We start from the raw sequence: 23,691 nt of genomic DNA, 5'->3' as shown, positions 1-23,691 counted from the left end.
TAGAATTGATTGCTTGCACATCATGAACGTTCGGGACTGGTTATTGGTTTTCGTCGCCATTTTTCTCCCTCCGCTTACCGTTGGGATAAAGAAAGGGGTTTTGAACAGAACGTTTCTAACCAGTGTTTTGCTGTATGTGTTGGGGTTCATACCTTCTCTGGTTCATTCTTTATACGTGCTATCTCAAAACTTATATGAGGCAGAGCAGGAGCCGTTACTGTCATTTGTTCACGACTTCTATGGCAGTATGGGCAGGCAGGGGAGTTTGGGCGGTGGGTCATAGCGGTCGGTTTTGTTTGTGGGTAGGGTAATGTTATTGTTAATGTTCCTTTTTTTAAATCCGTTTGAGCCAGAATTGGTTTGGTGGTCAGTGAAATTTAGTGCCACTGCAACGCATTTGTAGTGTTTGCTTCTGGTTTAGTCGCTGCTTTCTCTATCCATGATTTCTGAGCTAAATATATATATGGCGTTTTCTTATTAAGCACATACTCTATGGACTTTATTGGTGATATTATAGAACGCGACACTGGTTCTGATGCTCGAGGTCCATCGGGGTCAGAGGCTGTGCCTGGTGTGTTAACGGCTGGGTTTCCACAGCTGTATCGTCCCGAGAAGGTATCAAATTGGAGACTAAGATTCCAACAAAAGAAAAAGAACAAACAGAGCCAGCAGCAGCAAAAAGATAGTACTGGAAACAAGCAGCCTGAGCTTACTGAGGCAGAGAAGATCCACCTAGAAAATGTTAAATACATATCTAGCATGTCGCCCGAACAGATAGAACATGAAAGAAGAGAGTTATTGGATACATTGGATCCGGATGTACTTGCTGGGTTGATTCGACGTATAAATAGGGGTTCTTCTAACAGTGCTGCGGGAGATTTGCCGTTGTTTGCGGAGGTAGATGGGGCCGTCGGTACATGGGTGGGCGGCACTAGAGAGTTTCCTAACATGCCAAGATTGGATGATGCAACAGTTGAAAAGGCATTAGGAGTTCAAGCGCCAGCGGTATCAGTGCTATCTCCAAATAAAGACTTTGATTACGATATCCCTCCCTCTACACATGAAGATGAAGATGACATAGCGCCACAAGAGTATCAATTAATTAAAAATATAAGCCAAATGACAAATAAGGAATTGCTAGAAGATGTACACTTTGTCAAAAATACTATGCAGGCCCCGGAATTGGATATCGGTGATGCTGATTTTATGGAGAAGTTACACGAGAAGTATTTCCCTGATCTGCCAAAGGAAGTCGATAAGTTGGCATGGATGCAGGCGATACCAGACTCGTATTCTAAGCTGGATCGTATACTGGATGATCCCTCTGAATGTAGATTCGACTTCAATGGCAATTTAGTCCCACCGGGCCGGGAGATAACAGATACCAGAACGGGTTTGCATCATCACTCAAAAGACGAACATTTGGCTGGATACACCATTCCAGAGCTGCAGCATCTTTCTCGTTCAAGTTTTGCTTCCCAGCGCTGTATTTCAATTCAAATTCTCGGCCGCATTCTTTACAAACTGGGCAAACAATCGTACTACCAATTGGTTCCAACTGTGGACGCAAACACTTACGAAGAGGAAGGTGGGGTTGATGGAATCACGTCCAAGATATACTATATGTTCTGGGACCTAATTAAATCAACGATGATCGTGGAATCCCTCCAACTTGCTGCGGACGAAAAGCAGACCAAGAATTTAAATGTAAGAAACTACGCGATCGATGCCCTGTGGCTATGGAAACAAGGTGGTGGAGACCCAAGGCTCAAAAAATAGATACTACTAGATACATAATCAATATAATCATTGGCTAAGCTAAAAACTTATCCCCCTCTTGAATAAAATCACAATGTCAAAAGGAATAGCAAGGAAATACTCCAAGCAATTCCAGAACAATGCAATTCACTCAAAAAACGAATGAAACGACTCTTCGCGGTCAGCAGGTTGCCACTGAAACATTTTTATTAATTCGTGCTGCAAACATCCAACTTTTCAAAACAAATACAATATACCAAAAGTAGAATAGAATGGCCCAATAAGTTATTATTCAAAGAATACTTGGGTAAACCGAAGAAACTATGCATTAAATTGTCAATTCAGAATGAGGGGGTTAATCTATTTTTGCATATTGACACATTGAAAAAGGCATCGAGGTCTTGATCAGGAAGATCATTCGCCTAATCAACTTAAGTTTATGCATTCGAAATGTTTAGGGGAGAATGACACAACGCAAGGTTTTGATGGGACGGTATCCAAAATATTACATGATTCTAGAACAATTCAAATTAAGGAGACATTCTATGTATGTACACGTTGGAAAGCCTAATGGAACACTAATGAATTAATAATTATCAACAATGCTAAGGTAGATTACCTGAAAACTGTCAGAGATATTTCATCCGCTGTGGTTCCAATGGGTGAAGTGTTGGTTATGAGTAGATCACACAATAAATTGAACACATTTTTATATAATTTTCGTTATGTTACCCGGATTATGGGAGGAATCTTTCTTCATGATTAAAAGCACTCTTTGTAGGGTTGGCTAAGGTACTTGCTAGCCACAAAGTTCATCTAATCTACTCGAGTTGCCTCTTACAAGTTGCAGTAGAGGTTTAGGTTATTTGAGGTGGGCCTTAGCAGCTCTTTAGAGATATTATTTTATACCGTATGTGCTTCTAGTTCACAGAATACATACGCTCGGAAAACATTCAGTCAGATAAGGCGATCCAGCAGCAAAACTAAAGCTCAGTTTATTTGAGATAAAGGCATTGAATCTAAGACCGATATGGATTACTCTAAATCTGTTAGAAGATTGGAGGATCAAACGGCGCATGTGAGCGAACAGGTTCTTCTACAGCAAGAACGTCATAGATCTGGAGCGTTAGACGAGTTACAGCAAAGTATAGTACAAATATCAGAAGACAGTCAATTTGTAAAATCTCCAGAGAGAGAATTAAAGCATTTGCATTTGGATCCTCGAGGTATATCAGAACAGGTTGCAAAATTCGCCCAGTTAGCAGAATTGTTGAAGGTAACACATTTGGAACAAGAGGCTCTCGATAATTTTTTAAGGTATACAATATCCAATGATGATCAATTGCTAGATATTAAATCTACGAATGACCCCCGTTATTCAAATTTATCGGAAGAGGTTATAAAGCTAGAAACTAATGAACTAAATGGGTTAGAGGCTGAAATTGAGGAGTTAAATACAAATATTAATGAACAAACTACTAGGGTTGTTGATGTCAATGAAACTGTAAAGGAAACGTGTCTGGAGGTGAGTAACATCATAGACAATTGTTGGAAGTTGGTTGATGAGTTAGAAGTACTCTCAGAGCTAAAAAAAAGGATTCTGACGAACTAAGTCCATTAGAGGAGACTTACCGAAACTGGAAAGCTGTAAATTACGAATTTCAACAGGAAAAGTATATGTTAGAGCAGTTGCATGTGCTAGAAGGTACTCGTTCCTCTCTGAAAGATGTTCTTGACAAAAACCAGCAAACCAAGACGGCAGATCTTGGAGCATCAGAAGATTTTATAACTTACCAGTTGTTAAGTGATTTATGGAAAAAACAGTTTATCGAGCCAAGTAAGATCACAAATGTAGATTTATATCCCAGAACCGGAAAAGTCCAGTTTGAGGCTAATGGGATTACTTACGTGATGAACCTGGAAAAGAATCAAATATCTGGTATTCAAGCATTTAGTGACAAAATACTGCATGAGCAGATCTTAAATCATATAGAGCAGCTCAACAATCAATTCATAGGTACAACTGATGTACGCCTACTCCTAGAAACTATCCTGGCAGGTAAAGACTTATCTGCAACTTAAGCTGTATCATAATAAAGCATTATCTCTCTACTTACAGTTTTGCCTTCTAGCTACTATTATTCATAACCATTAAAGAGATATTTAAATAGTTCTATTATTCTGACACTGGAAGTTTCACCGGTAGCTAATTATTTTTCTTTGATGGCTTACTTCTTCTGAGAAGCTAAGAAAGAACCCGTAGAGCCCAAATAACCATCGTGTTTCAAAAAAAATGCATGCATGCTTCCTTTCGACCAGAAGTTAATAGCATAACTTAACGTATTCATGGTGGTTAGATGGCCTCTAATGTATGAACCGGCAAAATATATCCTCTTAACATTGTGTATTTTTGCTTGCAAGAAAGCTATCTGACCAATATTGTAGGAAATTGCATATAATAATGATTTGGAAATGTCCGCATTTTTAAAGCTTCCTTTACGAGCTTGAATGCTCTCTGTAGTTACTTCTGATGGTAACTTGCCATTACCATCGCTTATGCTTCCCTTATGATCACGCTTGAATACTTTGCCAAATGATGAAGCGATAACGTGGGGTTCCAATCCGGCACCAGGAAGCTCATACTCGTCGCCATATATGTCACGTACCAACATATCAACGTTATTATTATCTCCCTGACTCACCCAAGTTAGCATTTCATCATAAGTTTTCGCACCAGTTATAAGTGACAATAATCCCCAAAGCGTCCCGCCACCAAGAGAAGATCCTTCGAGCATAGTGTACTCTGTTGCAGAATCCATCCTCAAAATAGCTACACCTGAACCGATATTAACTAACATATATGGATATATCTCATCATTATTAGAAACAGATGGAACCATACGTTCCCCCTCAGAGTCGCTATATGTAAATACTTCAGACTCTCTATGGAGGTAAAAATCAAGCCCAGTGATTAAACCTTCAAACTCACCAACCCTTGTAATACTAATGATATCTGGAAACTCTGAGACAAATAAATCATAAAACTTGAAGGAACCACCGCCAGTAACAAATATCTGAGTAGTTTTATAGTCGCAATTGTTGTATTTCTCAATAAGATCATGAACCAGCTTTATGAACTCATTAACCTTCTCTGTTTCGACTCTGTCAAAGAATAATTTATTGGAACCTATTGGTGCAAACACTATTTTAGTAAGGGTCCCTCCCATATCTACGGCAACGGTAAAAACCGTGTCGTTTGTACAATTGTTAGATGGAAAATCAATTTCTTGGCTCATTTTGAATTCGATGATATACCTGCTGTTAGCCCGATTGTTAATTATCAAACCTTAATAGAAAGATTTGCTTTTATTATTATCAGACTTAGTTGTAAACTATCACCCAAAAACCTAGCTCAATTTATATTCTTCGAGGCTCGACAGTGATGGTGACATCTGTACATCACCAGTTATATAACGACAAGGTTTTTCATATTGAAACAACAAACGGCTTCCATTCTGCTACACTTGCTGAAATATCTATTCAGGATTATAGCTTTGAGCGTCAAGCCGGGGTCATAGTTCTTTGCTGTTAGAGAAAGGTTAACTTGGAATATGGGTGGAATACCAGATAATTTGGCGGATTTGATCCATAAGAAGTACCAGGATGCGCTTACAAATAAGCACATTGTCTTCAGAAAATCATCGTCTAAAAAGCTGAAAAGTGCTGACTCGAGAGTCGAATATTTGATAACTTATATGCCAAATTCTCAGGATAAGCCTGAGCGTAATGATTTATTACTTAAAAACTTTGACCCATTTGAAAAACCTGATGAACCCTTAACAGTTTTAAATTCCGTTAATAAGGACTACACCTTGTTGTTGAATAAATACCCCGTGATACCAGAACATATTCTATTAGTAACCAAAAAGTTTGAGGATCAAAGGTCACCGTTATCGCCAGATGACTTGCTTACCGCATATCAACTACTAGATAAATTGGATGATGAGGATGACGATAAAAGATACGTCGCTTTCTATAACTGTGGTCCCAATAGTGGTTCATCGGTAGATCATAAACACCTTCAATTGTTCAAACTTCCCGATAACGTCACACTATTTCAAGATAAACTATGCAAAGGGGAAAACCATTTTCTGCCAGGTTCTAATATGGAGCCATTACAGGAACGGAACGTTTCATTTTGTCATTTTGTAATTCCTTTACCAGATGAGATGGAAAAAGTTACAAAGGATTTGCTCGCGATGACTTTTATTGCGTTGCTACAAAGGGTATTAACCCTTTTCCAAAATTGGGAAAATGATAAGATCGATTTAACAATATCCTACAATGTGATGATCACCAAGAAATGGATGTGTGTTGTACCACGTTCAAAAGCTGTTGGTGAAACGACCCCATTGGGTTTGAATGCAATTGGGTATATGGGGTTGCTCCTAGTAAGGGCAGAAGATATTTTGAACCAACTTCTGGAATCTCCACATTTGATGGATCAGTTATTATTAGAATGTGGTTTCCCAAACAATGCAGGGTTTAAGTCAAACGAATATAGTTACTAAGCAACTTTATATCCGTCGCGGTCGTCCTTTTTCTAGGTCCTAAACAGCTTCATTTACATACATCAACGGCGTATACATAGATGTATATGTGATTACATCAGCAGATGCCTTTCTGCAAGTGAGAAACTTAGATCACATGACCGTAGACCAATAATATCTCTGTATTTGGATCCCGATATAACGCTGTACCAAAGTGCATCTCGTTTCTTTTTTGAGCGAGCGACAATTGAATTTTTGCAAAAAAGTTGAAAGTTACTATCAATAAAAATCACGATCCATAATAGTAGTTTAAAGTAGACGTTAAAGTGTGCTGGAACCAAGGTTGTATTTGTTCAAGTTGATCAGAAATGCCACAGTCCTTTAGTTCTATTGTAAAAATGGGTGATTACATCCTCAAGTCACCTTCATTGTCGAGAGTTGTGGTTCCAATTGCTCAACAGTTTATTAAATACTCTGGTTACAGGCAGCTAGGTTTAAAATTTGATGATTTAATTTCTGAGGAGAATGACATTGCTCAAACAGCCATTAGAAGGTTGCCAGAAGATGAGTCATATTCAAGAGTTTTCAGAATAATTCAAGCTCATCAAGCGGAAGTAACCCATCATTTGCTCCCAACTCACAAGTGGACGAAGCCAGAGGAAGACAAACCATATTTATTACCATACTTATTGGAAGCTGAAGCGGCAGTTAAGGAGAAGGAGGAGTTGGATCATCTAGAACTTAAGAACTGATGACGAATTGATGAGAAAAATATCCGGCCCAGGGTTGACAACTTTGCAACGCAATAGCAGGTTTATTTTAAGACAAAAATTCTTTTGATCAGCACAAGTGGCTGTCATTATATTTATAAGGGCGACTTAAGCCTACATGCTTCTACAGGATGATTTATCAATGTTTCTACTAGGAGTATTACTTATGATATGTATAAGACGGCAGAGGCAAGCTTCACTCACCTTCGTGACATAGAATAGAGAGAGCTGCCACCTATATGTAGCACCATTAAAAAAAAGACGTTGTCATCCAAGGTTGCTTTGAGCCAGGTTGTCACTTGAGAATGGGGACGAATGGATCCGTGAAATCGGGGACAATTAGTTACTCAATTTATAATTATATGACGTAAACCAGCATCAGAAAGCTCGGTTCCATTAGCTTCAGACAAAAATATCCTTTCCAATCGCATCCGATTATCTGATTTGAAAAAGGGTATCTACTTTCTTTATTATCAGTAATGCCCCCAAATATATTAAAGTTGATTAAAGTATGCAAGTTACTTAACTTCTATGTGACCAATAGATTTGGGCCAACAGCTTATATACAGCGGAATGCGGCAGATGCTTAGTACCATCATCCAAAATCATGGAGTTACCACATGACAAATATATTTTAGATTACCAGTCATATTAATTAAGTGTTGTAATTTGCCTTCTTAAGCCCTTCGGTACTTCTTAAGATTGTAACACCCGTAACGTCTCGTCCTTTCACTTAACTAAATCAAAACAAAAGGTTTTTAACTTCCAAATACTATGCGGCATTGCCATTCAATATTTCAGCAATTGTGAGAGCTCGTAACTTCAGTGCTTCATAGGGACTGTAGTTTAATGACGTGCAATCACGCGCTGCCACGCATAAGGACAATGGTAATAATAGAAATGAAATTACAGTAAAGTCTTTGAATCACACTGTAGCAGAATAACTTCGAAAAACAGCATAAACTATGCTCCTAGAAGTAGTAAAAAGTGGAGTATGTTCCTTCGCTATCATGAGATGGCCAGGTTGCAATCATGTCTCAAATAACTGTGCAGTTAAACAGCTACCTCTTTTCGAAATTGAAATAACTGGTAACACATTTTGACTATGGAACTAACTGCGGTTTGGCTTGCAGTTTCTAAAATATTGTTCTTCGTCCATAACTCTACAGGTATCTCCATTTTCATTACTGCTTGTTTAAGCCAAGACTACAGTTCAGCAATCGTATCGTCATCGTCGTCATCGTCATCGTCGTCATCGTCATCGTCATCGTCATCGTCATCACCGTCATCGCCATCATGGCTTTAAAATGGCATCTTGGGGAATGTTTTCTGGTCTCGTCATGGCGACGGCTTTAGAACCCATCTTAGGTACACCTTTTGCCAATCCAACAGACCCAACAGAAGGCGAAGGCAAAAACGATACTTTATGGGATGTGCATTGCCTAGTGTGATTAAAATACCTCTGTTTCTGCTTATTCATCTTCAATCTTCCTGTGTTATAACGATCCGAAGCGATCTTATATGTTAAGTTCGCAGACTGCTTAAGAGTGGCTGAATTGCCTGACTTCAATGGTGGTACTTGATGAGCATCCGCAGAATTTAAAATCTCACTCAAGTTATTATTATTATTATTATTATTATTATTATTATTATTATTATTATTATTATTATTATTATTATTATTATTATTATTATTATTATTATTATTATTATTATTATTATTATTATTATTATTATTATTATTATTATTATTATTATTATTATTATTATTATTATTACCATTTTTATAATCAGTATTGCATTTTTCAAAACTATTTTTACATTGGGCTACCAAAACGCCACCACTATTCTCCGATTTCTGCACTTCTAAACTTTCTGTCTTCTCGTCACAGGAGTCTTCTTCATCAATCCTCGGTGATCCCGAGGACACCAACAGGCGCCCAGGTAGTGGAATCTCCGCAGGCGCAGATTCCGTGCGCCTGTGCGAAACATAAACAGGCTGGCACGTACCAAGTGCATCATCTAAATTGATTATAGCATCGGGAACATCATCATGAGCAGATGTAAACTTTGATTCCTGAGAAATAAAGAACCGTGGCCTAGCTGACTTAGCCTCAGACCCTCTAGTCCGTTGTAAAATAGAATACGAAGGTGACGCTGAGCCCATCGCCCGACTAGTTGAAACCAGTAACGCTGGATGGATATCTGGAACTGGATCTGAAACCACAGAGGCACCCATCGTCGATATTGAATGATTCAAAAAATCAAAGTCCCCGGATATAGCAAACGACCTCTTGTGTTTATGAGATCTATGACCACCTGATTGATTAACCGCTACTCCGCTATCATTTCCCTCAACCTTAGTCGCCCCTCCCACAGGCTTCACCTGTAAGACGTTCATACCTGCCTAACCAACAAAAACAAAATAACTACTATTATAATATCTGGATTTTGAATTCACAACTTGTACAACTTCAAAGAACTCTCCTCTTCACAATTAAACGGAAATGAAACTAGCAGACCTTATCTACCTCTCTAAATAAAACCACCTAATATAGAGATTCTTCTTGTAAAAAACTCCACCACTCACAACCTTCCAGATAACTGACTAGTTCACCAGCAGCAATTGCAACAAGAACAGCAGCAACGACCAAAAAACAATTTAACTTGTCCTCGGTATATAAACAACCCTGAACTACTCTTCAGCTAATATATAATAAACCTGTTCGAGAACTATGAGCACTTTTCTTGCAATTGGATGTAACACTTACGTGTGTAAAAAATTTCAATCCCCTGGTCTAATGCTTGTCGAGGCTAATTTTTTCCTAAATAAGAAATGATAGCTTTGGTAATACAAACCATTTGGTGAAGAGGGTTAAGATCTTAAGTAAAAGAGAGATCTTGCGGTAAAATGACAGGCAAATATTGATTATGTTATATAATGAAGGTATTTGGCTCGAGCCTATTTGATAGGCGTCCTATGGAGACATAAATTGTCATTATACAATTCCCATTATGAAGCATTTACTATATATAGAAGATAATATACACGTTGTAAGTAACCATCGCCCTAAAGGCTTAAGATGGCAATAATATCCATTTTTTGGGGGGAGTTACATGGAGAGAATCTTGCATTAACAGCTCAGCTCCCTTTAATACGTCTCTGCTTTGTTGTTTTGCTAATGGCTTCAGAAGCGGATCAGAACGCAGTGCAAGTTTAGCCATAACTGTAACTATGAAGAATGTACGTTTTTTAGAAATTCCGCCTTTCTGGGCTCGAGGAATCTGGTGTCGCGAATTAGAAGTTTTCTTATATTACGTCTAGATGAAAAACGGAAATATGAGAGTTTTTTGAAGGGTTTGGGTTGCAAGCGTTATTATGTATGTGCGAGAGGGGTCTTTATCATTGTGTAAGTTTTAGAATCTGGGAGGGCTCTAGAGGGTAGAGGGTAGAAGACTGGTTCACTTTTTTAAAGGTTTCTAAAATGGTCAGTATGAAGGTCCGGAAGACAGTTTTGTTCAAATCTGCGGAACTTTGGGCTGAACAGGCAGATCGCAATGAAACGCATATCACGGTACGTGGTACGGGGGCTGGAGGGGAGTTAGTGCAATCGAGAACAAGATATGTGAGGTCAGAGGGGGGTAATACGACGGGCAATGTGGTAAGGATTACGTGGAATCACTTAAACAGCGATACTGCTAGCGAAATATCACCTCAGCTACTTAATGGATTCAACATCTATGTAAGCGGTGACGAAATGGGCTCAGTGCCTTCTTATTACGTTACCACGCCTTTACAGAGAACATTTCATTCTGCGAAGTTTGAACTGGATGCTGTGAGATCATGGTTGGGGGAAGGATATTCGTTCATAATGGAGTCCTTAAAGTGGTCCGAGTGTGATTACGATCTAATCATGGACAAGGAGTTAAGAGTGGACGAGTACTGTACTTTGGCTGCGAATCAGACTATATCTTTTTCTTCTTTAGATTATGCAAGCAGCGATAAAAATGTGGACAACAATGATTTTAAGTTGGAGGGTGGACTCTTCTATCCTGAAATATCTGACTTGGAAGATGTACACTTATCAGGGGTTCGCTGCTCCTGGCTAGAAGACGGTTCAGGTCTGATAGATACTTGTGAGAAGACCTATCTTTTTTACGAAATTGCCCATTCGAAAGAGGCTCGAGAGCATGTTCCTATTGTCCTAGAGGAAACAACTGGCATGCATCCAACAGTAAATATTGATTTGTCTGCTTCTACGGCACATGAACCCAAGTGCAAGTATTATGCTTTTATCAATTTGCCTGTGGAAATATTTGTTGACAAATTTCAACAACCACCAACTCTACTATTTGGGGAAGATGATCTAGAACAGCCAAGTTATAAATTGGACACTTGGGGCTCTGAGGTTGTTTATACACTGGTCCCTGGAAAAGTTAATACAATCAAGTTACACTCAAGGTACGTCTCACCAGAAAAAGGGGGTGGCCAGAACACTGTTTTTATATACCCCTATGTGTTCGAGGCTTGTGATACGGACTCTATTAATGTTTCAGCAAATCCATTCTATTCAAAGAATTTGGGGTTTGAGGTGTATTTTACCCCAGACACAAAGTTTAATCACCTGAATAATACCAAAATTCCTGTCTCTATCCCAAGAGCAAATACGGAATCATTTTCATTAATTCAGTATACAACGGTAATTTGCCTAATTGGTTCCATCTTGTATTTGTTTTTGGTCCTTTTCAAAAAACCTTATCATAACTAGATGCAGAGCCTTGCTTGCTTGATGTTCTTATATTGCAAAAACAAATAATATATACAGTTATGTGAATATATATATTGTATGCATTTTACTCTGAGAGCAGGTTTTACTACTTACTACTGTGCATATATATTATTACAGCATCCTTGAGGTTATGAAACATAAAACCACTGACTATTTTTTGCGATGCTTTTTTGCAATTCTCTTCAGTGCTCTCTGCTCGTTCTTTAAAACACCATCAACCATTTTATATTTACCCTTGATACCCTTAGGTCTACCAGATAAACCCTTGTTCTTACCTGAAGCAACCACCACAGTAACTTTGGGTTTCTGTTTGGTTTTCTTGGTAACTTTCTTCATCAACTTCGCAATCTCTTCTGCTTTGTCCTTCTCGGATTTATCAGTATCATCATTGATTAGACCAGCTTTCTTTTTAACCTTTCTAAACGCGCTAACGCACGCATCTTCTTTCTGGCTTTCGCTTCAGCAACTTTCTTTATTGGTCTCGCATTCAAAGCCTTCATCTTCTCCTTGATTGCCATGGCAGCTTCTTTAGTAATTGGCTTATTGATCTTTGAATGTCTCTTTTCTTCTTCTAAGAACCACTCTGGTAAGTTATCGACGTCACGGAAGGAGTATCTATTGAAACCCTGGTCAATCAAATCATGTTTAGACTTCTGGCCTAATGCTAACTGATGAGCTAAGGTCATTGCCTCAACAGTTGCAATATCAATGTCTTTAGAATACTTTTCCTTTTGTGACAAATTATCTTCTTCATCGGAATCGTATTGGTCGGAATGAACTTCTTCATTAGTAACGATTTCAAAGTCGCTATCACTCTCGCTATCGCTAACATCAGATTCAGAACTCTCGGCAGATCTTTTGTTAATTACACTGATTTTACTACTAGTCAAGTCTGTACTGTTGGCAGTGCTACCCGAAAGGTTAGTGTTTGCTGGCAAGTCAGCTTCGATATCATCGAAAATGGGGTTGCTAAACAATGCACGAGCCTTGGCTGACAATTTAACGCCTCCTTTCTGTTCTTTAGCCCGGGCTATCAATGAATTGATTGCCTCATCGCCGTCTGAATCGGATAAATCGTCGTCATCTTCTTCTATGTAGTCCTTGGCAGATGCATCCTCATCATTATCACTACTCTTTGCCGCATCATCAAAACCATCCCAAGCGTCATCATCACCGCCACGAGCCTGTTGTGCCCTGAATTTAGCATCTCTTTCGGCTTTCCTTTCCTTATACTGATTATACATGAAATCAAGCTGCGATTCGATGTCATCCGCCTCAGCGTACTCATCACGGTCAAGTAGTGGACCATCTACATCGATCTGGATGTCATTATCCTCCGCAAGTTCTTCTCGGGTAAAAACCATGCGCTTTTTACCTTTTGCTAGCTTGTCAAGTATACCAGTCTTCTCTGCCTGCTTGAGGTTAAACAAAGACTCGCGTCCTAGGTTAGCTGCTTCGATACCAATATCCGTGGGTGTTTGCATCTGCATCTGCATCCTAGTGATCTCCTTTTGTTTCATCTCGTTCTGTTTCCTCTTCTCACGTTTTTTCATCAACCTCTGTTTGTCCTGCATATCTTGTAATTCTTTCTCAATCTGCTCTTCCTCAGTCAGTGGTACAGTCTCTACCTCAGGATTTTCTTCTTCTTTATCCAAGCCAAGGAGTTCTCTTGCTGCCTTCCTCCATCTTAAGAGCATCTTAAAATCCTTTCTACCCAACACCTTTAAGTCCTCAATACAAGCCTTAAATTCAGTTGTCGTTTGTTTTAGTGTTTTCAGTATCTTCCATTCATTATCTTCCTTGTCAATAGTAAATCTGTTTAACTCTCCAAGCATCTGTATCGGGTCTTCCACCTTCACGAAATCCATGATTGGAGCCTCATGGTATAACAAGTAATCGTTCTCCTTATACCCATCTCTCTTCCTTACTTTTTTCTCAGGATTATATACCTTAGCCTGCATATTCTGAGGACCATCGGGTAGTTCTTCAAAAACCTCCTTTGGATCCAACAACCTCGGATCCAACTTCTTTGGAGCCTTAAATCCTTTGCATACCACAAAGATTTCAGCAGATACATTTCTAGAGGCAGGTGGCTTAGTAGCCTCTACTTTCTCAAACAACTGTTGGAACACCCAAATTAGCTTGTTATAATCCTTAGACCTGAAAACCTTGGTTACAAAAGTACCCCCGACAACCAAATTTTCAACTGCAAGCTTTAACGCTTGTAACGTCAAATGGGACTGTGTAAACGCATCCTGCACCCAACTCAAACCCACATTCGGAGCACCATCATGTAACACAGTGTCTGCCTTCCATGTTTTCATATACCCTCTCAGCTTGGATCTACAATCCTCCGTGGTAATGTCACTCTGAAATGTAATAACATTGGTCATAGGCTTCATAGGAACAATATCAACACCTATAATCAATGAATTCACAGGACACAAGTTAGCAGCAACTTGACACCAAGACCCAGGAGCAGCACACAAATCAATCACTACCTTAGACTTTTCCAAAAAGTGGCCATATTTCTCATTGATTTGGATAACTTTGAAGGAAGAACGAGCACGATAACCTTTCTCTTTAGCTAGATAATAATATCTATCTAAACGACCCTTACTATTCTTTTTCTGAGTCTTACCCATGATGGATCACAAAGAAACACCACTTATTATTAAGTAGAATATAGACTGCTCTGAACCTTTTCAAATCCAAATAGAGACAAGATGTTTATTATCAACCTCATCTCATCTCATCTCATTTCTAATTATTATAAAAGAAAATTTTCTACAAAGGTTACCCGCACTAGAGTGACAGACTGAACACCTGTACACTTCCGTCTCCAGCATTTCACTGGATGCATATTCGCAAGTTTCAAATCAAAATTCGTCTTCATTTGGCTTTTTTGCTTTTAAGATTGTATATATATTCGTCGTAGATTGTTATCTGGAGGGTTTCCCCAAATATTAACGTACAATAGGTCTTTTACATCTCTTCTACAACTTACAGTTGAGTTTTAAATCGATCTGATATCAATCAACTACTCAGGAGGATTTTGGGATGTCTGAGTATTCTTTTGATACCATTCAGTTCATTGAAACACCTGTTGCGGCGAAGCAGGAGGCTGCTAATAGTGAGTATGGCGTGCTAACTACCGATTCACCTGCGATTAAGAACGCGCCATGGCCTGGCGAGGGTCCATCTTCAAAACATTTTTCCAACTTTGGCCTACTGTTTCTACTTGCCGGTATTCCTCTGTATATCACGAGGCGTCTTGGCGGTGGTTTATATGTATTGATATCGACAGCTTTGGTATTGGCCCTACCAATTGTAATTTCGTATTGGACTGTTGCTTCGACGTTTTCTCCTCGTTTAAATGAAAAATGCAAACTTCCTGGCAAGGCACTCGAAAGCTATTTGACGTTCCATGACGATAAACTTGCTGAGAAGTATCATGGTAAAAAGATCCCTATGGAGACTTTCCACGAATTGTACTTTGCAGGTAAAGTATCCTTCAATGGGGATGCATTGGAGGCACTGGAATATAGACATGACTGGGCGCAGTTCTCGTTCACTCTGTCTTTATTTAAATTCTTTTTATTTAGTATGATCCCTGAGGTCATCATGCACACAAGATCCCAGGACGAGGAACAAGTTAGAGGCCACTATGACCGTGGTGATGACTTTTACTCCTGGTTCTTGGGACCAAGAATGATATATACCAGTGGTGTAATTTCAGATGTCAATGTTGAGGAATCCCTTGAACAGTTACAGGATAACAAGTTAAAGATCGTTTGTGACAAGATCGATCTGGCTCCAGGGGAGCATTTACTGGATTTAGGCTGTGGTTGGGGTACTTTTGCTACTTATGCATCTAAGGTGTATGGAGCCAAGGTTACAGGGGTCACTTTGGGTAGGAACCAAACCAAATGGGGTAATGACAAATTGCGTCTACAAGGTATTTCGAAGGAGCAATCTCGTATTGTTTGTTGTGATTACAGAGATACTCCTTTAGCCACTAGCGAGGGTAAGAAATATGATAAAATCACTTGCTTAGAAATGGCCGAACACGTTGGTGTTCGGAAATTCAAGTCATTTTTGCAGCAGGTTTATGACAGTTTGGAAGACGACGGGATATTTTTTCTTCAAATTGCAGGTTTAAGAAAGCCATGGCAATATGAAGATCTAATCTGGGGGCTTTTTATGAACAAGTATATTTTCCCTGGTGCAGACGCGTCGACCCCATTAGATTTTGTCGTTTCCAACTTGGAGGGTGCCGGGTTTGAAACTGTTTCAGTTGACAATTTAGGTGTGCATTATTCTGCTACTCTATGGAGATGGTACAGAAATTGGATGGGTAATAAGGATGCTGTGATTAGTAAATATGGTAAAAAGTGGTTTAGAATTTGGGAATATTTCTTGGCGTATTCTACTATTATCTCTAGACAGGGCTCTGCCACTTGTTATCAAATTGTTCTAAGGAAGAATTTGAATGCGTATCATAGAATTAACTATGTTTCTAAGCAGAAGGGGTTGCTGACGCCAATCAAGAAGGGTGTTCAACAATGGTTTAAGTAGTTCAGTTGTTTCCCCCTATATTCGGAAGTTTGCAGCCTTATAGCTCACTGTGTATGTGTGTGCCATAGTTGAACGTTATATATAGATAACATGTATTTTTTTTAGATAACCTTTTCTTAGCGATGCAATGTAGTATATGATTATTCCTGCTCTACGTAGGGTTGTTGTTATTAGTTCTTTTTTTGAATGGGACTCTTCGGTCTTAATGACTCAATACCGTTATCCATTGGCAGATTGGAGCCTAGTTGTCTGATTTCGTCTCGATATCTCTTGGCCTCAAAGTTATCTAGCATCACATCAGGACTCATTATAACCCAGCCAGGTCTTAGTCTAACAGGATTTTCACTGCCAGTCCTGGCAGGAATAATATGCAATCTTCTTGTAGCTGTCGAGAAATTCTCTGCAACTTTATACACATGAGAGGGAACTGCACCGTTTTGGGCGGCATCTGTCTCAATCGCTAAGTCTGTGTCAACATTGCAATGTATCAAATAACCATCTGTTGATCTCCTTACAGTACCCGTAATGCACATCCAACAGTGCCATTGCATTTTGTCAAATAACGGCTCGTCATCCTGATCCAATCCAGGATAAAACGGCGAGTCCTTATTAACAGGTACAAATACAAACTCCTCACTCCTTCTAAACTTCTTAGCCCAGCCTTCATTGTTCAATAATTTGGTCAGCTCGTTAATCTTCTGAGCACTAGCCCAAATAAAAAGGAACCCAGGCTTAGAAACCAATTTATTAATGGGCAGCTGTGTCAATAAAGGATAAATAAACTGATTGTCACTTAGACAACCAATCATTACAACGTCAAATACAAGTTTATCCCTTTGAATCCACCTATTCAAAGTAGGGACCATATCGTCAATGTCAACGCGGTATCCAAACGGTGTTGTTGCATGCTTAGCAATCTGCTTCTCCTTTAACTGGAATAACTTTTGCAGCTTTGGGTACCCTTCCACCGTGTTCTCAATATTCTTTACATACGACTGAGGGTATGAATCTGTATGAATGTAATGGTTCGCATAATTGTTGCTGTGGAATTTTGAACTAGGTTTGAATGACACATGCTTCTTGGTCTTAATATCATCATTCGATTGTCGCTGTCTATACATATCTTCGTAAACACCCATCGCAGTTGAGTCGAGATTATATCTTCAACTTATATTTACGACGTATTTCTGTCTTTACAGAGCATCTTATACATTATTTTTCGTGTTATCTTTGTGAAGGAACCGCGCTTTATATAAAGTCCCATAACCCTTCCTCATGTTAGTTTCAGGTTAAAACATATATGCTTCAAAGAGCTACCACCATCACTTCCAGAAAAAGAAAGACAGGCATGAACTCACTACATAAGGGCAAGCCGGTAAGTTCCTTGGATCTGATACACTTAACGTTTGAAATGCCGCAGAACTGCTGCATTGTGCAACAGAAACGTTGATTTGCTAACAGCAGCATTCCCCTTTTAATTATAGCTCGAACTTACTTCTGGGGATTCAATTGAAACTAAATTTCGACTGCTTGAATGTAAGTTTAAGCCTATAGTTTCTAAGTACTACTTATTTGGAGCTGAAACAAACTGGGTTTCTAGTTTGGCGAACGACGTGACAATGTTCCTTGAGGCCGTAAAGTTCCCCCTTGAGAATAGTACGATTCCGCTCATTCATAGCTTGAATGAATACTTGTTGATATTCCCTGAATTGACAGAATACTGGTTGAATGATGGAACAAACCAAAAAATGCCATTGTTTGAATTTTGTAGACGGGGGTTTGAAAGACAGAGAAAATGTTCTACGTCTTTGAACATGAGACAAATAATGCAAGAGTTGGAAGTACTCAACCAATGCTTAGGTACGCTAATAATCATGGGCAACCTAAGTCCCATAGCTCTAAAATGGTTGCCAACTTTATTTTCAGAAGCTTTGGAGATGATCCAGCAGGAATATCAATCTAGCTTGCAGCTACTGACATCTTCCAGTATTAACATGTTTACAATGCGTTGCAAAACATTATGCGAAATAACGAATTTGATTTCCAGGGAAGAGATTCTTGAAGTTTTGAAGAGTATGCTTGTAAAACATTGTTTAAGACCTATGTTAGACTTTCATATTCAGCTTGATGATGAGGAGAAAAAACAAATGTCATACACCTTACTTGTACACTTCATCAACGCAGTTGTCTCAGATGAATTTCAGCTATCAGTCAGAAACACGGCTATAGAAAGTACTGCAAGTTACAATAATGCACCCAAAAAAGAATTAGTATCAATTTTATTCGCTGATAGTGAGCTTGTAAATCAATTAATCTGCACTGTTCAGCGAGACCTTGTTTCTTGTGATAGGACTACCAAGTTGCAAGCACTTTACTTTTTGAATTCTATGATTCGGTTTAAACATGAAGCCATAATCTCCAGTTTGTTTCTCGATCACAAAGAAAAACCAGAAGAGATTAAATTGGATGACATCATCCAATGGAGAAAGTCATTCTTCCTAAATGATGGCTATGTAAAACAGTCCACTTTCCTTTCATTTCGTAAGCTTGCCTCACAATGGTATGACTGGAAGCTGGGTAATGATTCCATAATAAGTGGCCTATTTGGACTATTATCAGGTTGTTCGGATGAAGAAGCAGTTTATCAAGTTTACTCGCTTCTTCTAGAGCTATCCCGATTCGTTCAGGGTAGAATTACTGACCTTTGGGCACAAAACGGTAAAATGATTAGTTTAATGGAGATTCTTTCAAGTGCAGGAAAAAACGATAAGATATGCACTGATTTTATTACTGAAATGTATTGCGTTATTAGATCATGTGCGATCTCTGAGTACATAATGTATCAGTATGTATAAACTAAAGCATCGTCCTATTTCTGTATTGGTCAATGAATCGTTTTTTGTGAAGAATCCCAACAAAATCTCCATTGTCAGTTATTGAGATTACCCGATTGCCTAACCTGGTAAATATATACTCAACTAATGAAAGTGGAGCTTTAATGTCTAAAGTAATTGGAGATATTTCCATTATATCTCGCAAATCGCACAACGTATTTAGCGTGCGGAAAATAATCTCCTCAGATTCAGTACTTCCGAGTATTCGCTTATTGGGTCCGGTATCCCCTAAATAAGATTGATCTATAGATGAATTATCACCCTTAGTGTCAATTAGTTTGAATGTGATGTCCTGGATATCACTTAGTTTAATTTTTATATCTGTAATAATGTGATACTCTTTGATGAAATGGGTTATGGTATCTAGTTTTGGCTCGAGTTCAGGAGAAGGTAGGATGGAAACCAACTTCCCGTCTTTCAAAATTGGTATTGACCAGTCTACTAGGCCCTCGTTTTGAACGTAGGTCAAAATACTTCGCAGTTCTGTTATCGAGACGTACTTATCGTTGGTGACATTGATGTACATCTTAGACGCTCTAAAGGCAGGATGGTCAAACCTCGTGATAATCTCAGATAATTGAGTCTCGATCCCAGAAAAGTTGTGTGCTTTACGATTGTTCAAGTATGGAAAATCATTTTTCTGAATCAAGACCTCGTATAGTGATTTTGGTTCTATTGCATTAGCAACAAATACTGAAACAGCTATTGCAATTGAGAATGGAACCACATAATTATATGAAGATGTCAATTCAGCCATGATAGTGGCCAATGTGATGTTCATCCTCGTCACGCCCGCCATAAAAGCACCTGCAGATATCATAGCATATATGCCAAAGTCTATGAAAGTACCATCCTTCCCCTTTGGGGAAATAATCTGCACAACTATAGGTAACTTTTGGACGCTTCCCAGATACTGAAAATACATTGCAAATATTCTTCCAAAGAGGGCACCTATAACCATACTAGGAACATATATACCAGCAGGTACTTTAAGGCCAAAAGTCACAGCGGTTAATACAATTTTTACAACTAATGCATATAATAAAGGCCATAGCTCCGCTGGGAATTTGGAAGTGTCATCTGGACATAGACCAGCAATACCTGTAGAATCGTTAGGAAGGTAGCAAGGTGAAGACAGTTCTGCTAAAAGTTCAGGGACGGCAACACTAGTGTATTTGTTTCCAAACGTAAGCAATGCAGTTACCAACGATATTAACAACACCTCACGAATAGGGTGTGATTTCATATACTTACTATTTCTGAACCAATCCGCCCAAAAATTAACGAACTTACAAAACAAAGCTCCAAATATACCACCAACGATTCCAATCATTATATGTAGTATGACTTCCAAATATTGCCAATCAGAGTCATAAGAAACCTCAAAAAGAACTGACTTCCCTGTTTCGTATGGGTTCAGAAGGATCATAAAGAGGTGACTCATAATCGCACAGAAGAAGCTTTTAAACAACTGGTTTCCAGGTAGGTAATAACTTACTTCTTCAAGTGAGAATAAAACACCCCCTAAAGGTGATCCAAATGCTAATGTTACACCAGCTGCCGCAGCAGCAGATAATATTATCCGTCTCTCAACACCATTATCTCTGAACTTTTTAAAGATTCTGGAAGATATATTACCAACACATGTAGTCAAATGCACGTAAGGTCCCTCCTTTCCTAGAGACATGCCTGAAGCGATTGCAAAAACCAATGCGGACGACTTTGTTAACAACGTATATGATCCTAGAAATTTTCTGATAGTGAAACCAGAAAGAATCGTCTTAACTTCTGGGACACCGCTACCGTAAGCAGCATAGGTAGTTTTCTGAAGTCTGTTTGTTTTGGACGCCAAAGGGTTTTCGCTCTTCGTTGTAAGTGTAATTAAGACAGCCAAATATGCAAAGATCAAACTCAAACTGAGGTAAATAACAAACTCAGCTTCAAACCTCCATATCCTACCCCCATCAAAAAAATCAGTCCATAAGACCCAACTTGTACAGCCATACCCTCCGCAGCACCTCTTTTCGTTATTAAAAATGTTCGACGCACAATAGCCCCTCTTTAAATCAATCAGCAACCCTTCAAATATGGCTATCGTATAAGCAATTAAAGAACAGGAAAATGCAATAAATGTAATAAGGATCCAGTCCTTCAAAGAATCAATGCAACGTTTCAACTGTCCGACAACCCCCGATAATGACCTGATCTGCTGCCTATAACTAATATCCTTGAGATAGTCTTGTGTCCAGTCCAATGACGTAAAATCATCATAGAAATATCTACGTACCTTTGAAACCTGTGCCGTGTTCTCATTTTCACCAATAGCATCAAACGACTGGTACTTCGTTATAAGATCCCCACTCTTAGTTCTATACCTAAAGTCCACCATAAGTTCGCAGATTCTCACTCTTAGTCAAGTGCTTCAACTTGACTGAACGGGTTATCGTAAAGGAGATTTTTTTGTTTCTTATGCCATCTTAAAACTGCCCGAATTTTCGCAAATATGTTCTATATCTTCCAGATGGCCGAAATCATTTCACTTTGCAGGAACTCCATGTCTGCGGAGATCCACACGCAACAACATTGACATAATTTCTCCTCTCCGAATTGTGGCGCGATGTCGTCATTTAGTAAATGCTCTCTGTTTCGCGATATATACTCTGCTTAGATATACATAATAAATACATATAATATACGTACGCCAGTGGACCGCAAGCGGAATATATTGCTGGAATGTTTTATTCTATTGTATTGATAAGTGCGGTCTTGGCGGAAATGGAATCCATAGTAAGTGCCACTAAAAAGGATCTAAATGAAGGATGTATCTCCCGCTTGCCGCTTCTTCCACTTTGCTCATAGATAATAAACGATATAAATAAAAATAAAATAAAAATAAAAAACACACCGGCTGCCACTTTTAGGAATAAAAAGTGTAAATGAAAAATCCCTTGTTCAAATAATATAAATCTCACGATTAATGAATGTCCCTCGAATTGAAATGAAATAAAAAAATAAAAAAAATAAAAAATAACAAAACTCTCGTACTGAAAACAAATACAAAACAGAAAAATCATTGATATTCATGCATCGTTATAGCAGCGACCTTCTTCTAGTTCATCAATAACTGATTCTATGATCTCATCTTCATCGTCTTCTTCCATCATCTCAACCGCACTGTACTTTATCATATCCCAGCGTCTCCAAAAATACATACAATTATCCCAGCTGTTCGCATCGTAGTTGGTTTCAAGGTCGTTTTTGGCCCTTACTAGCCTGTCTTTTAATGATTGTAGCTTCATAGACTGTGGCAAGTTCGAAACCTTGCGGTAGTCACAATCTGTATCGTATTCTGTTGGATTTGTGATTTCGGATTTGTAACCTGAGTCACTGATATCATCATCCGATAGTTCGCTTTTATGGCGGCGATGGCTGTTGTTGCCACCATATGAAACACAAAAATAAGAATTTGGGCTACCCAAAGGAGTTGCAGAGGAAATATTCGCGCACTTGCCTAAACGGTCATATACTTCGTTCTCAGCCGTTGAAGTTGTATTGCAGTAGCGACCCCAAACCTCATCGATTGATTGCAAAATGTAATCAAAACAGCGTTCCCTTGCTAAAATATCTGATTTGGGGATTTGTTTCTGGCGAGCCCCGGAGACCGAGAAAGATACATTCCTTGAAATAGACCTCCTAAAGTTGAAAAAATCATAGTTTCTATCAGTTGAACAAATTTGAGGAGCAAAATACTCTTGATCTCGCTGCTGGCCATTTTTATTTACTGACTCTGAATCAGAGTATCTAGAAACAGTCTCCAACAACCTTCGGTCTAATTTAGCAGTCTGTGCCAAGTGAAACTTCGGCCGATCATAGTATTTAGCATTGAAATGTGTCTCGCCGTCACGGTCATCATCGCCGTCATCGTCAACATCATCAATATCATTACTAGAATGACTATTGTTTATGTTATTCTGATTTTTGATTTTCTTGCTTATTCTATTCGCCGTTTTTGTTAATAAGAATGAGGATCTTGGAAGAGTCACTGTGGGGACGTGAAGTAAGCACTGACGCTTCTTTATAGAAATAGGCCCTTTAAAATCGGAACGAATACGTTTACCAGATAAAGCCATTTTAGTTTGAATATTGGAGAATGCAATCAGGGAAAAAACAAAAAGACTATGACGGTGTAATGGGTGTGATGTGATGGTGTAGTGGGCAATATGTGTGGGGTGGTCTGGATTTGAGCAGCACAATTAAGGCGTCAAAACACGTATCAACAATCGTAGTAGGCTAACGACGGATTGTAGGTCAATCTCTGTTTGTTGCTATGGATCTGATATACTTATCAGGT

The 23,691-nt window shown here is 38.8% G+C and overlaps 12 protein-coding genes and 1 further gene across 12 annotated transcripts; 7 read left to right on the top strand and 6 right to left on the bottom strand.

Moving 5' to 3' along the window:
• Positions 1-492: 492 nt before the first annotated feature.
• On the top strand, positions 493-1,779 carry RBA50 (Rba50p; the record flags this gene model as incomplete). The annotated part of the gene is made up of 1 exon (XM_003644053.1): positions 493-1,779. The coding sequence occupies one exon, from the start codon at positions 493-495 to the stop codon at positions 1,777-1,779; it is 1,287 nt and encodes a 428-aa protein (XP_003644101.1).
• Positions 1,780-2,788: 1,009 nt separating this feature from the next.
• Positions 2,789-3,840, top strand: Ecym_1025 (the record flags this gene model as incomplete).
• Positions 3,841-3,986: 146 nt separating this feature from the next.
• On the bottom strand, positions 3,987-5,054 carry CAB1 (pantothenate kinase; the record flags this gene model as incomplete). The annotated part of the gene is made up of 1 exon (XM_003644052.1): positions 3,987-5,054. The coding sequence occupies one exon, from the start codon at positions 5,052-5,054 to the stop codon at positions 3,987-3,989; it is 1,068 nt and encodes a 355-aa protein (XP_003644100.1).
• A 315-nt stretch (positions 5,055-5,369) lies between these two features.
• Ecym_1023 (uncharacterized protein) lies at positions 5,370-6,329 on the top strand (the record flags this gene model as incomplete). Its single annotated transcript, XM_003644051.1, has 1 exon — positions 5,370-6,329. The coding sequence occupies one exon, from the start codon at positions 5,370-5,372 to the stop codon at positions 6,327-6,329; it is 960 nt and encodes a 319-aa protein (XP_003644099.1).
• A 347-nt stretch (positions 6,330-6,676) lies between these two features.
• QCR7 (ubiquinol--cytochrome-c reductase subunit 7) lies at positions 6,677-7,060 on the top strand (the record flags this gene model as incomplete). The annotated part of the gene is made up of 1 exon (XM_003644050.1): positions 6,677-7,060. The coding sequence occupies one exon, from the start codon at positions 6,677-6,679 to the stop codon at positions 7,058-7,060; it is 384 nt and encodes a 127-aa protein (XP_003644098.1).
• Positions 7,061-8,372: 1,312 nt separating this feature from the next.
• HLR1 (Hlr1p) lies at positions 8,373-9,479 on the bottom strand (the record flags this gene model as incomplete). The annotated part of the gene is made up of 1 exon (XM_003644049.1): positions 8,373-9,479. The coding sequence occupies one exon, from the start codon at positions 9,477-9,479 to the stop codon at positions 8,373-8,375; it is 1,107 nt and encodes a 368-aa protein (XP_003644097.1).
• Positions 9,480-10,572: 1,093 nt separating this feature from the next.
• On the top strand, positions 10,573-11,847 carry PBN1 (Pbn1p; the record flags this gene model as incomplete). The annotated part of the gene is made up of 1 exon (XM_003644048.1): positions 10,573-11,847. The coding sequence occupies one exon, from the start codon at positions 10,573-10,575 to the stop codon at positions 11,845-11,847; it is 1,275 nt and encodes a 424-aa protein (XP_003644096.1).
• Positions 11,848-12,260: 413 nt separating this feature from the next.
• On the bottom strand, positions 12,261-14,513 carry SPB1 (27S pre-rRNA (guanosine2922-2'-O)-methyltransferase; the record flags this gene model as incomplete). The annotated part of the gene is made up of 1 exon (XM_003644047.1): positions 12,261-14,513. The coding sequence occupies one exon, from the start codon at positions 14,511-14,513 to the stop codon at positions 12,261-12,263; it is 2,253 nt and encodes a 750-aa protein (XP_003644095.1).
• Positions 14,514-14,928: 415 nt separating this feature from the next.
• On the top strand, positions 14,929-16,446 carry Ecym_1018 (uncharacterized protein; the record flags this gene model as incomplete). Its single annotated transcript, XM_003644046.1, has 1 exon — positions 14,929-16,446. One exon carries the CDS (start codon positions 14,929-14,931, stop codon positions 16,444-16,446), a length of 1,518 nt encoding a protein of 505 aa, XP_003644094.1.
• Positions 16,447-16,616: 170 nt separating this feature from the next.
• On the bottom strand, positions 16,617-17,585 carry KAR4 (Kar4p; the record flags this gene model as incomplete). The annotated part of the gene is made up of 1 exon (XM_003644045.1): positions 16,617-17,585. One exon carries the CDS (start codon positions 17,583-17,585, stop codon positions 16,617-16,619), a length of 969 nt encoding a protein of 322 aa, XP_003644093.1.
• A 480-nt stretch (positions 17,586-18,065) lies between these two features.
• On the top strand, positions 18,066-19,301 carry Ecym_1016 (uncharacterized protein; the record flags this gene model as incomplete). The annotated part of the gene is made up of 1 exon (XM_003644044.1): positions 18,066-19,301. The coding sequence occupies one exon, from the start codon at positions 18,066-18,068 to the stop codon at positions 19,299-19,301; it is 1,236 nt and encodes a 411-aa protein (XP_003644092.1).
• Position 19,302: 1 nt separating this feature from the next.
• Ecym_1015 (chloride channel protein) lies at positions 19,303-21,729 on the bottom strand (the record flags this gene model as incomplete). Its single annotated transcript, XM_003644043.1, has 1 exon — positions 19,303-21,729. One exon carries the CDS (start codon positions 21,727-21,729, stop codon positions 19,303-19,305), a length of 2,427 nt encoding a protein of 808 aa, XP_003644091.1.
• A 691-nt stretch (positions 21,730-22,420) lies between these two features.
• Ecym_1014 (uncharacterized protein) lies at positions 22,421-23,470 on the bottom strand (the record flags this gene model as incomplete). The annotated part of the gene is made up of 1 exon (XM_003644042.1): positions 22,421-23,470. The coding sequence occupies one exon, from the start codon at positions 23,468-23,470 to the stop codon at positions 22,421-22,423; it is 1,050 nt and encodes a 349-aa protein (XP_003644090.1).
• Positions 23,471-23,691: the final 221 nt, after the last annotated feature.

Source organism: Eremothecium cymbalariae, chromosome 1 (assembly GCF_000235365.1).
Source record: "Eremothecium cymbalariae DBVPG#7215 chromosome 1, complete sequence".
Lineage (NCBI taxonomy): Eukaryota > Fungi > Ascomycota > Saccharomycetes > Saccharomycetales > Saccharomycetaceae > Eremothecium > Eremothecium cymbalariae.
Note: the sequence above shows the minus strand (reverse complement) of the source record. Positions and strands in the feature narration are given on the sequence as shown.